The sequence below is a fragment of the Porites lutea genome, chromosome 1, assembly GCF_958299795.1.
Source record: "Porites lutea chromosome 1, jaPorLute2.1, whole genome shotgun sequence".
NCBI lineage: Eukaryota > Metazoa > Cnidaria > Anthozoa > Scleractinia > Poritidae > Porites > Porites lutea.
Window position 1 is genome coordinate 52989807 of NC_133201.1, and position 12420 is coordinate 53002226.

At 39.4% G+C, this 12420-nt stretch overlaps 1 protein-coding gene across 1 annotated transcript in view; it reads right to left on the minus strand.

Annotated features, from left to right (window-relative positions):
• Nucleotides 1-4077: 4077 nt before the first annotated feature.
• LOC140921484 (uncharacterized) overlaps nucleotides 4078-12420 on the minus strand; it is a 52066-nt gene continuing 43723 nt past the window's right edge. Inside the window, exons 51-61 of the mRNA XM_073371490.1 lie at nucleotides 12109-12192; nucleotides 11557-11646; nucleotides 10600-10759; nucleotides 9980-10045; nucleotides 9504-9604; nucleotides 8860-8976; nucleotides 8306-8356; nucleotides 7315-7380; nucleotides 6942-7073; nucleotides 6065-6137; nucleotides 4078-5008 (exon numbers count right to left, since the gene is read on the minus strand). Coding sequence (XP_073227591.1) covers nucleotides 4845-5008; nucleotides 6065-6137; nucleotides 6942-7073; nucleotides 7315-7380; nucleotides 8306-8356; nucleotides 8860-8976; nucleotides 9504-9604; nucleotides 9980-10045; nucleotides 10600-10759; nucleotides 11557-11646; nucleotides 12109-12192 — 1104 coding nt within the window. The 3' untranslated portion in view covers nucleotides 4078-4844. The remainder of the gene's footprint in view (nucleotides 5009-6064; nucleotides 6138-6941; nucleotides 7074-7314; nucleotides 7381-8305; nucleotides 8357-8859; nucleotides 8977-9503; nucleotides 9605-9979; nucleotides 10046-10599; nucleotides 10760-11556; nucleotides 11647-12108; nucleotides 12193-12420) is intronic.

Sequence of the window (12420 nt, forward strand, 5' to 3'; positions counted from 1 at the left end):
CCAGGTTTTGCTTTTGTGGGAGGTCATATCCTTCCGTAACTTTTGTCTTTTTGTGCATGCTTGAGTTTACATGGTATACCCTAAAACCCCGAGGGAAGCACCACTGCCTTTGTCGGGGGTGCACGTTCCCTCCTTTTTCCACCTGCTGGGTTTTGGGGTCTTCGTGCCCGGCTTTGGTGCATTTAATTTTGCTTAAAGGTAAAGGACATTTTTAAGCATATTGAAGTTCAATAAACGGGAAGGTGGCTTGGTTGGGCAACGCGCCTATATATTATCATTTTGTGTGCCCGGTTGAGCAGTGAAGGCAAAATACTGTTCATTCAACAATTCGCGCGTATAAAAAATTGCATAATTTAATGAACTGCGTCTTAATTTGTCAAACATTTCAAATCTTGTAGAATTTTACAATGTATGAGAAGTGGCTGTGAAAAATATTGTTTAGCGACATAACTTGCTTTTGAAGGAACTTTTGACAAAACCATTTTTGCTGTTGTTTCTGGCACATTTCACTTTCTTGTGAACCAGCGGCTAAGGATGCAAGATGTAAAGGAGATATATGTTGATACAAACTGCCAAAAGAAATCTCTCTATTTATAAAAAAATATAAATAATATTGACAAGAAGTAACCTTGCTCAATTTTTTCATAGTCTATTTAAAGTGTGTTGCTGACATAAAATAATATACCACTCAATGAATTATTTGGAAATCAGTTTTATCATACTGTGATTCGGAATGTAAATCAGTTTCAATCGAAGGAAACTAAAAGTAAGATATAAATAGTCTCAAGCTAAATACAAAAAGGCAATTTGGTGGAGTTTTTTTTGGTTTCAGAAGAGTACGTGATCCCTTGGTTCGAAGAGTTTTAAACTTCCCATATGTTGGTTTAGAAAATACACAGCTAACGAAGAATTTTGGGCCTCACCATTTCCTTCAATCGCAGAAAACAGAATCTCTTATTTATGGAACCAAAACGTTATGACAAGTCAACACTATTCAAATTTTGCTATTTTTGTCTATTTTTGCATGTCGGATAAGGACTGATCATTCACTGTATAATTATTTAAATAAGGCAGAGAACAAAGGACGTACATAGTTTCACTTTCTTGTAATTCTTTAGCAACACATTTCAGTAGTAAGGCTTCTAAGGATGCTAAATCGAGAAAAGCAGATATCTTTATATAATCGGCCATTTTCTAAAAATTTTTCTATTTATGAAAAAAATTACAAGAAGTACATTTGACACTATTTGTCAGTTTTCATTTTCTGTTTTAAATTTCCTCCTTACAGATCATAATGCATCACTCGCTGAGTTATTTGGGAATCGACCACTGTTTCATTATCTTGTGACCCTTTTCAGTTTCAATCGAAAAAACTGAAAGTGATCAGATGGTCTCTAGTACATACGAAATAAAATTTTGGTGGAGGTTTTTGGTTTAAAAAAGGGGCGTTTATTCCTAGGTTTGGAGCTTTTAAAATTTTCACTATCTTCCAGGAATTTTTTTATTGGGTGAGAGGGAGGAGAACGTTGTTTGCTGCAAATCAAAATTTCTTCGTCTCTTGTAATTGCCTAATCTCTGTACGGCGTTTTCTCAGGACTTCTCGGCTAATGCACTTTGATGACGTTTCCGAGGCGAAAGGGCGGGACCAGGTGAACCGAAACTCAGTGACCGAGCGAAATTATGAGGCTTAGGGACCAGGCAACCCCCATACAACGGTACCCCCAGCTTCCCCCTCCCTTGCAGTTATAGCTCAATTCAATTTTAGCTAAATCAATCAGTTTCCTTAGGCCCTGACCCTCCCCAAATTACATTTTTTAATATACCTGATATTTAATAGTGACAAAATGCAATGCGCGTTTCAGAAAAAAAAAAACCTGTTGAATCGTGATATGCGATCCTCTCGATGCGGAAACTACATTGTCAAACAAGAAGTAAAAAACAATCACATGTCTGATAGGCGAGGGTCTAGATCCCCGATCCTCTCCCCTGGATCCACCACTGCTTGGCTTAGAAAATATGCAGGTAACGGCAAATTTGATTAAAACAGGCACCATCTACGGTAATGGCAGAATAATAGACCATTCTACGTCGGTTTTTTCAACTTTTGACTTGGATTAGTTAGGGAAAATCCGTCGACTTCACTGGAATGAGCGCCTTAAAATTAGTAAAATTGCTAAATCTGAAAGTGAAACGTCTTACATGAGAGAAGATATAGCTTAGACTACGAGTAGTCCCCCATTTTTCCTCAGGGATAGTAGAGCGAGCAAAACGCGTGTCGCCTTTTCTCGCGTGGGTTGATTTTCACGCGCGCTCGCGTTTTGCTCGCTCTACTATCCCTGAGGAAAAATGGGGGACTACTCGTAGTGTAGATATAGCTCCGCAAGGTCTGCAGACGTTCGTTTGTATGGTGGGGTGGGGGTGGGGGGCGGGGGGAGGGTCAAGCTTGTTTCGCCACACAAACGTCTGTAAAATTTCGCGACTTTAAGAAGCTATATCTTCGTTAGTTTTTAACAATTCACTTTCAAACTTGGCGATTTTACTAATTTTAAGATGCTCTTTCCACGTGGTGCCGACGAATTTCCCCCAACTTGCCCCCGTCAAAAGTTGAAAAAAATCGTGGAAGGGTCTATTGAAAACTTAACAAGTCAACGATATTCAAATTATCATTTTTTATTTTTGTTGGTCGAGCATGACTGGTCATATTGTGTCCGCCTCGAAGACGTCTCCTTCTCGATGAAACTTTACGCGCCAAGGACGGCGGGAAGGAGAAAGCGCACGAGAGACCTCTTTTTTATTTCTCCTTCCCATGGTCCCTTGCGTTTCGTAAATAGTCTATGTGAAATGCCAAGCGCCTGAGGAGTAGACAGCTTCTGTATCATTAATTAATTAAATAAAACAGAGAACAAAGGAATGTTACGCTGAATAATGAGCTAAAGCCATTCTAGATAATGACTGTCCGGCCAGAATTCTCGCACGCTTCGTACATTGCCCTTGCGAATCAAGTCAAAGCAAACTTTGACTCGAAAGTAACGCGCGTCGCAGAAAAAGGCTTTCAAAGATACATTTAGACTCGCGATTTCGGCGATGACGTCGAATTGTTTCCATCCCTAAGCTAGCAAAACCCTTCTTTGCTATAACACGACAGCATAAATTACAATAAACCGACGAAATAGGCAAAACTTCTTTGGCCTTTTGCCATGCAAAATTATTCCTTTTTTGTAGTGTACAAATTTATTTTTAGCCTTGCGGAGTATTGCGTGATTGTTGCGAACAGAAATGTCCAATCACAGAGCGCGTTAGAAAATTTAGCCAATCAGAGGTGGATAAAGATTTTCCTGCAAACATAAGAACGAGCTTTTCGGCGCCGTTACGCGAACGTACTATATCGAATTCTCTCTGATCTGGGTCTCGAGTGACAAGTCCAGCTGCAACACAGGCTAACCCGAAAGTCACTTTTGTTGCATCTCAAAATTTTGCCTTTTACGCATGCTCAAACTTGAGAAGACGACCAGAAAACGACTTGAAAACACCTTTTTCGCTTGTAACTTTTGTTTTCTCATTTGCGGCCATGTTACCCAAGAGAACAGTATTTCCAAATGCCGTCCCACCCAGAAGCAGGTGTATTGTAATTATCATTATGTATAGACAAAAAGGAAAATTTTCTTGAGAACATCACGCGGTCTGAAATGGGAAACAAAAAAAATACAAGTAGAAAAAGTCTCTATCCAGTGTCGGTTGTGCCCGCGGCGTTTTTGGTAAAATCTCCGGATACAAATGGGACTTCGGCTGTTGCCCCTATAAGAACTGGGTAAAATTAGTAGCCTGCAACAAACTCTTAATAAGTAGAGCGGGGAAACGGCTAGCGAGAAGAGGGGGAAGAAAAGACGGGGAGCTTGTAGACTTTGTTTTGATGCGGCCAGTCCGTCCACTTGCAATTATCCTGAAACACATGTCATTAACATATCAATAAGGTAATTACACCTGCCAAATTATGTCTCTTTTTTACGCTTGAATGCCGTGGTTACACAAATTACAACTTGCCAAAAAATTGCAATTATAAAACACGTATCACAAAGCTATGTTTACACGTCCTTTATTAAAACCTTACCGACCATACCTCAAAACTAAGTACAAGGTGACCGTTTTTCTGACATCGTTAAAAAGATATGAAGTACCCAAACGAACAAAACACTTTTCTCTTATATTAAACACAATAATGACACATGCACTGGACAAATAATTAACTCTTCTTAGAACCAAAATTCACGTGTCATGGATATTTGTAAAAACGATAATCAAGGCTTCATTCGAGAACCACAATTTTAAACCGTAAAATATTTTTTCAGAACTCAACAATTTCTTTCTTTTAAAACTACTGCCACGAAAAATAAGATTATTTTCAATTTTTTGGTGTTTAAATAAGTTATTGATGAATACAGGTGAATAACAGATAAGTTACGAAATCTTTTGCTTTAAACTACACTAATAAATTCCTTCATTTTAAGTTCTCCTCTTTTAATAATAACTTATAAATTAATTTACACCGTGACTGTCCTACGTCGCCAAATGTAAGGGAATCTAATAAAATCTTGGATTCTGGATTTTGGACTCGAGGTAAAGGATTCTGGATTCTTTGTCAGTGACCTCCTGATTCTAGTTGTTAGTGGGATTTCGGATTCATAGAGCTTTATTCAGGATTCCAAAGCCTAGGATTCTGGATTCCACAGCAAAAATTTCCAGGAATCCGGGATCCATACATTCCCTTACATTGGGTAGCCTACTATATACTGAAACAAAGGCCGGGTCCCTGTAGTTTCAGTGATTATCTCAAGGGGTATACTCTCTTAGGCAGTCGATTGAATTGCCCTTGTGATGGGCGTTACACTGTGTATTTGACCCCCTGGTCCCGCCAGGGAAGTCTCACCCATTAGATCGAGGTCGATTTGGCGTGCAGCCTGTCTTCCCTCTGAAATGGCTGTTACAATCAGAGACTGGCCCCGATGGCAATCTGAAAAAAGAGATGGATAGTTAGATCTCTACGTGTTAAAATAAACATTTGCCACTCGTATTTTCACACCCTTGGCACTCATCGTTTAATAATGATAATGATGATGATAATGGAGAAGATTACAGGGAACCCAACTCAAGATTTCATGCCATTCCGAGTGGAAAGCTTCAGAAAATATGGGCTGACTTAAGGCTATTCATCATATCTCTAGCCTACGTCGCAGACGTAATCGTAACGTCTGCAAAGCAGCTCCTTTATCCTTGTTCTGGACCCTCAACGGACTCAACGAATTACCGGAAGTGAGTTTCGAATTTACCTTCAACTTCATGGCGCGTACTCAAATCTTAGTACACTGGTGGGGGCCTAGAGCAGGGATTTCGGCGCTGTTTCTCAGAGGGACTTCAAGGGTTGCGTCTCAGCTGTCAAGTTCATTTTGTTTTTAATACCAGTTAACGCACGCGAGTTACGCGTCCTTATTCGCAACGAAATTTGAGAAACTACTCGTGCACGACAAAATGATCATTCACAGCTTTATGACAAACAAAACGTCTCCCAAGTATTATCATGATCAGTCATTACAAACAACAAATATGAGCTTTGAAAAACAGTTAGCCTAACAAGTGTTCAAACATCACCAAAGCAATCCGTTTCACTCTTCTTCACGTTTGTTCATCCTTGCTTCCTTCTCTATTTGCTGTGTCATTTATACCCTATTCTAACTTTTTGCGCGGTTATTTTTGTTTCACTTATCTTTCTGGCAATTCCCTCCGTTTGAATTTTAGTGAGCTTAAGCAAAGAGGTTTTTGAGCGACGCACTTCAACCGAAAGTGGTCTTTTTGTCATTTTTGGACTGTGGTTTTGCACAAATTTTTGGACAGATCGTCTCTGTAATAGTAAACACACTTAGAAATACAAATTTGGTAGCGTTAACGTGCTTTTAAATGAAAAAGACCCCACTTCTGATTGACACGCGTCGCTCAAAATGCCTTTGTTTGAGCTTCCTTGTGATAAACTTGGCGACGAAGCTCCTTTAGCCAGTAGTGCAAGGTATCTTACCTCCGGTTGCATACACTTTGGGAACACTGGTCAAAAAGCAGTTTTTGTCAGTCGCAAAATTACTCCTGGGATCCTGTGAAGGCAAAACAGAAAATCAGCATTAATTTCAATTGAAAAAATGTGATAAGTCTTGCAGAGGAAGCATCTGTTCATTAAGCCATTAATCATGTAGAATAATTTCAAAAGTCTTGAGTGGTTGTTTACAGTCTCATTCTTCAGACAATGGGTACCAGAGGCTTCTTTCTCGCGTGTGGCGGAAATCTTCGCACAAACCGCGCAAGAACAGTCTCTGGCACCCAGGGTACATTGTACACTTCATGCCCTCCCAACCATCTCGCGCTTCGCTTCGATACCATGTCAAGTTATTTCGAGATTTTTTTTCGAGCGCCTTATGATCGAAGAAAAATACGAGTAAACAGAGCTGACAACAGTACATGGTTAACACAAGATACATGTAAGAGTTTTTAACCCGGGGGTTTAAAATAATCACTTTTCACAGCAAACCTATCATACAGGCATCTCTGTTGCACCCTGTCAGGGATAATTTAGTAACCACTCCATGATGAGAAGGAATGTGTAAGCGTAAGAGGGCGTGACAGGGATTCGTTGAACTTGTGAAAGGCGAGAAGTTGATTGCAACAGCCCTAAGATTCACAATAATCTTGTTTAGAGTGGTTAGTTAATCCCGATCTATTATTTACTGCGACTGATTTATGAGCAAAAGTTTAAGTGGTTACTACGGCCCACCACCCTTTCTTTGGTTTCAAAATCAAAAATGGCGACTACAAACAGAAAATACTGAGCGTTATTCGCCCATAAATTACGCCTGCATCTTTGTGGTACGTTCACGAATCACCTATGAACCCGTCCTTCTTACCTTTTTAATTCCAAACTGCTCCGCCAAAGTTTTCTCAGGTCCGAGAAATCCTGCCGCAATTATGACCAGATCAGCTTTGAAAACTTTTTCGGAGTTGGGAATCTCCTCCATTGTCCACCGTCCAGAGGCATCCTGTAATTTAAGAATATCATTTGAGCTTAGCTACTTAGCGCATTTCCTCTAATAACCACCCTCCCCCCTTCGCCCCGCTAGTTTGGGGCAGACTAGCGCATTTTATGACCTCTCGGTGATTCCTTTGAAAATTTATCAGACAACTGCTCTTACAATTATTAAATGACAATTCAGGGTCCTTTGTTGTTTCGATAATGGCTGCTACAGAAAATAATGCGACACATTACAGTGTACAACTCACCTGAACCCAGTTGATTTCCACTGTTCGTATTCCTTTCACGTGGCCTCGCTCATCTCCAACAAATTCCTGTAAAAAAAGGTTAAAGGCAAGTCATAAATATTGTTCAAATCCCATTCACGAAGATGGATTTTGCAAAAATGGCCCGCACTGCCTCTTTTTGATCGAACCTTGGCAAGAAAAGAAAATCGTGGACTTGAAGCTTCGGCGAAACTACCCTGATACCAGTAGTTTCCGAAACTTTCTCATTAACGTAGGTGAAGAAAGCGGTATAAGGTAGAAGAAATTACTGTCCTTAAGACTGGAGAATAGTTTTTTGGCTTCGAAAAGAGAAAAGAAGAGGGAAAACCCTTCAGAAGTACTTTCAATTGGTACTAGTTATTCAGTATGTGGTTCTAAATTTTGAGTCCGTGGATGAAATCCTACGGTGTAACCATTCAAATGAAGCCTCTTCAGCAGTACTTTTACATGGCACTATTTATTTAGTATATGGTTCTAACTTTGGAGTCTGTGGATGAAATCCTATTATGTAACCATTCAAATGAAACGTCTTCAGCAGTAATTTCAAAAGGTACTATCTATTTAGTATATAGTTCAAACTTTTGAGTCTGTGGATGAAATCCTATGGTGTAACCATTCAAATGAAACCTCTTCAGCAGTACTTTCAAATGGTACTATCTATTTAGTACATAGTTCTAACTTTTGAATCCGTGAATGAAATTCTTTTACGTGACCATTCAAATGAAACCTCTTCAGCAGTACTTTTACATGGCTATGTTTGTTTAGTAATCAATTCTTACTTTGTGTAGTAAGCAGTTGTAGCTTTTGGGTCTGTGAATCTGAATTCCTATAATGTGACTATTCCAACAAGGCCACCTTGGCAGTACTTTCACATTGTACTTTTGTCTTTCAGCCTTTTACAAAATGAAATTTAAAAATTCTAAGAATGAAAGTCTTTGCCGATGAACGCATGAGCGGTGAGCAGATCGTATACCTTGCTCATAATGCTAAAGACACGGGGATCAGCACCAAATTTCACAGCAGCCTGTTGAAAGACAGATGGAAATAGTCAAATACTTTAAATTATGAGAAACAAAGCTTTAAAGCCTTTCAAACCAGTAAAAAGTACCGCCCTCATGAGAAATGTTAACTAAAAAGAACCCAAGGGGGGTGGGGTAACTCCTCCATAATAACGTAGGGGGTACTCATATGAAAATTTCGAAAACACGCCTATGAGGTACTAAAGTTTGCGGGCTGGTTTAGAATTCATTTTCTCTCCTATAACACCAAATTAAAGTAACAGGAACTGTTGAAAATATTTAATAGCAATAAAGACGGTTCAAATAATTTAACCAATTTATAATTACGTTAATCAGTTTTCTTGAGACAAGAACCTTTCTCCGCAAACTGCTTTTTAAGGGAAAACCTGCCCGCTTTATTGCCAGATACATAAGATGCCATGCCAAGAAGCCCGGTATATTTTCTGTTAGCACAGATATCACTTCCATTTTGCTTTAAAAGGTATTTTTTTTGTTATCCATGGCTTACCTCCTCATGTCCATATTCAACTCTGTAGATTCGTGGCCACAAAGGCCATGGATTGGTTACACTTCTGCTCTTGGGTGGAGTTCCCAGCACTTCAAAATTAGTGATACTCTTGGCATTCTGCAGGATGTTAAAAACCAAATTTAAATAATAATTATTTGTGGCAATCACTAAAAGATGCTAACGGAAGTGTGCTACGCTTCTTCGAGTACCTTGTCAGTCTTGATATACTTAATCAACTAAGAATACTAGAGATACGCACGCAGATGTAACAATTTGGGTATTTTCTAATAAATCATAGAAAGCGTAGTTGGTTTGTCCGTAGCCTGCGAAACCAGTAGTATTTTCGGCTTTCGCTTCTCTTCACCCGAAAAGTACGTCCTCGGCTTTTGAACAAGCGCCTGCATACGCAGGCACGACGCTTAAATGTATGTCTGCAGAATTTGCTTTGTTTTTTTTTTTCCATTTTCCATTTTAAACCTTTCATGAGCACCTTACATGGCTCAAAAATTCAGTCTCCAGTCTTCTAGGTAGTATGAATTGGCCTATCAATCGGACACATATGTTGACTTGACTGTACGCTGGGATGCAACTTTTGCATTTCGGTGGTGGAAATAGTCTTAAAATGTAACAGCTGTGGGGTATACCTGTCTGAGCGATGTTCCAATGCAATCTACACCGGTATCACCTCCACCAATGATGATAACATCCAATCCAGTGGCATCAAGTGATGGTAGATTATAGTTGCCTAAAAGCACAACAAAAATACATTATTTTCAAAGCTACTATTGCGAATTACCGAGCTACATGGGAAGTGGTTTTATACAACACATTCAATAGTTTAAACGATATTTACTGTGACATGAACACATTCTTATTTCTTTACGGGCATATAATCTCGACTCTAGAATTTTCCAAGACTTTCCGGGATTTCCAAAGACCGTATAAACCCTGTTATCTTTGTCCCAATTGACTCCTTGGATATTTAATAGCCATTTTAAAGCTCTTATAATTTCTGTTGTTATAAAACATCACTAGACGACAAATTCAATCTAAACTGATGAAAGACCGCACAATCAGCATTTCATTTCAGTGAAAGTATAATTTAAAGGTCAAATCTTACCCATAAGCCTTTTCTGGCAGGTCTCCAAGAACTGCATGGCAAAATGAACACCCTCCAAATCACGGCCTAAAATAAATTAGGGCGAATATGAGGAAGATAAAAGAACAGCTGATTCTACAAAAACAACGACAGTTTCACTTTCACAGAGGAATCCCGAACAAAGGCAAAGTCTGCAGAAAACCAGCCTAACAAATGACGAAATGGTCTTATGTTGCACTGCGGAAGAAAATGTCTTATTTCCGAGTGTCTCCAACTCGATGTGATCTACAGGTTCAAACGTACTCAACAAAAATGAACATTATCATCAACAGCCTCCTAATTACACTGGTTTTTTGCAGCAAAAAAAGGGTTTGAAATTAACTTGAATTCCAGCTTGTCCTTTGGGCAAGCAGCTCTTAGCTTTTGCTTCCCTAGGGACACTTCTAGGTTGCCTTAGTTAATGATTTAGTTAGAAGATGACTTGCTAGTCCATTGGGCCAGTCAATTTTAAGAGTTACTTGCTCAGCAAGAAAATCTACTCTTCCCGGGTGACCGGACGGGACTTTTTTCACTAAGGAATAAGAGTCAAAAACTTGTCCTAACTTACTACACTGCATCTTAAAGTGCGATAAAAAAATTACCCGGCAATGGGATGTTGCGTGGACATGTTGAGCCCACAGCCAGTAGGACAGCATCATTATCATCTAAAATTTGCTGGGCATCCACATTCTTTCCCACTTCAGCGTTGTTAATAAACTTGATTCCTTCAGCCGCAAGCAGATCGATTCGTCGCTGAACAATCTGTAAAAAAAAAAAAAAAAAAATTAATAATAATAAACTGGTCACATTCGCCACTTTACACGAGAAGGAAAATGGAGCCCATGGACGCTTACACGTGTTGCGTGTTTAAAAAAGGCCATTAATAGAACCACGGTTCGTACAACTTCAGACAAACCATTTTCAAGGACTTTTCAAGGATTTTCAAAGACAAATTATAGTTTTCAAGGACTAAGGTTTATGTAATAAATTCGCATGCTTTAACCCCATTTTGATCATCCCATAGGCGATTTTCACATTACGTCATCGCAGCCATGCTGGTGGACAGTAAACAAAAGATCGCTCATTAGCTCGCTTTGTTTGTCCACCAGCATTTGTTCATTTCACCATTGTTATTTGTGTCTCCCGAGATTGCATGAAAACCACCTATTGGCTAAAGGATGTCATGGAGACATTTACGATTTTTACTTCTTCGGCCATCGTTGATCACATTATTTTATACTACTTTCCACAACAAAACTTTGCAAAATGAGGATATTGACTCGCAATTGCATCTGAGGTACAGAATAGCATTTGGAATAAAGAAACAGAAATAAAATGTTATTCATGCACACGCCACCCGTGAGTTTTACAGGATATAATGACGCATTCGAATAGATTTTTAACTATTTTTTGGATTAGCAACTTAAAGGGCCACAAAGTAAACCGCTGAGATGCCAATGAAATTATGTTTTAACCGCAATTAAGCTGTCATCATTGAAGTAACGTCACAGTTTAGTCGACTTTATAGAAGAATCGCAATACCCGTCACAAACACAAACCTTTTTGCTCAGTTTCATCGGTGGCACGCCATACATCAACAATCCTCCACATCTATCATTTCGTTCGTACACGGTGACCCAGTGGCCAGCCTAATATATACAGCAAACATATCATTTATAAGAAAAAATAAAGAAAATGACGAGGCTGGTAGCGAGAGAATAGACTGCGAGCAGTCTCTTATTTTTCTTTACAAAGTTACTGCACGAAACCTAAGCAGGCGAGCGGCGAAGCCGCTTGCCGCGAGAAACGAGGGCGTCAGCCCGAGAGGAAAAAACAAGAGCAGTCCGTCTTTTCTCGTCTCGTCTCAGTCCCTTTATAATAACATCATGGTTTGCAATCGCCCTGGATGAGATCAAGAACTAGACGGATTTTAAGAGAAAAGGCGGACAGCAAGCAGTCTAGCGAGAGAATAAAGGAGCGGTTTTCTGACAAAACGTGCTACGCATCCTGGGAGCAGAATCTTCTATTGTCTTTTTGAGTTAGGAGGAGAAAAGGAGGTTGGCTCCGCCTGAATCACGAAAGAACACACTTTGGAGCTAAGTAATGGTTACCTTGTTCAGTTGGGCAGCTGCTGCGAGTCCAGATGGACCACTGCCTATTATGGCAATCTGTTTACCTGTTCGGTAAGTTGGGATCTGCAAGTGGAAGAGCAATTTTCGATGAGAAACTTTACTTTACGAGACCACAAATGTATCAAGTTGGTCTTTTGGATTTTTAAGAACATAGTACATGTACACCGTAACAGCTTGAGCCAAAATTGTTCTGTCGGAAACGTCTAAAAAGGCGCAATAAAATGAAGAAGGCAAAAACAAACAAAAAACAAAACAAAACAAAGTGGTTGCAAACTTCGGTTTTATAATAGC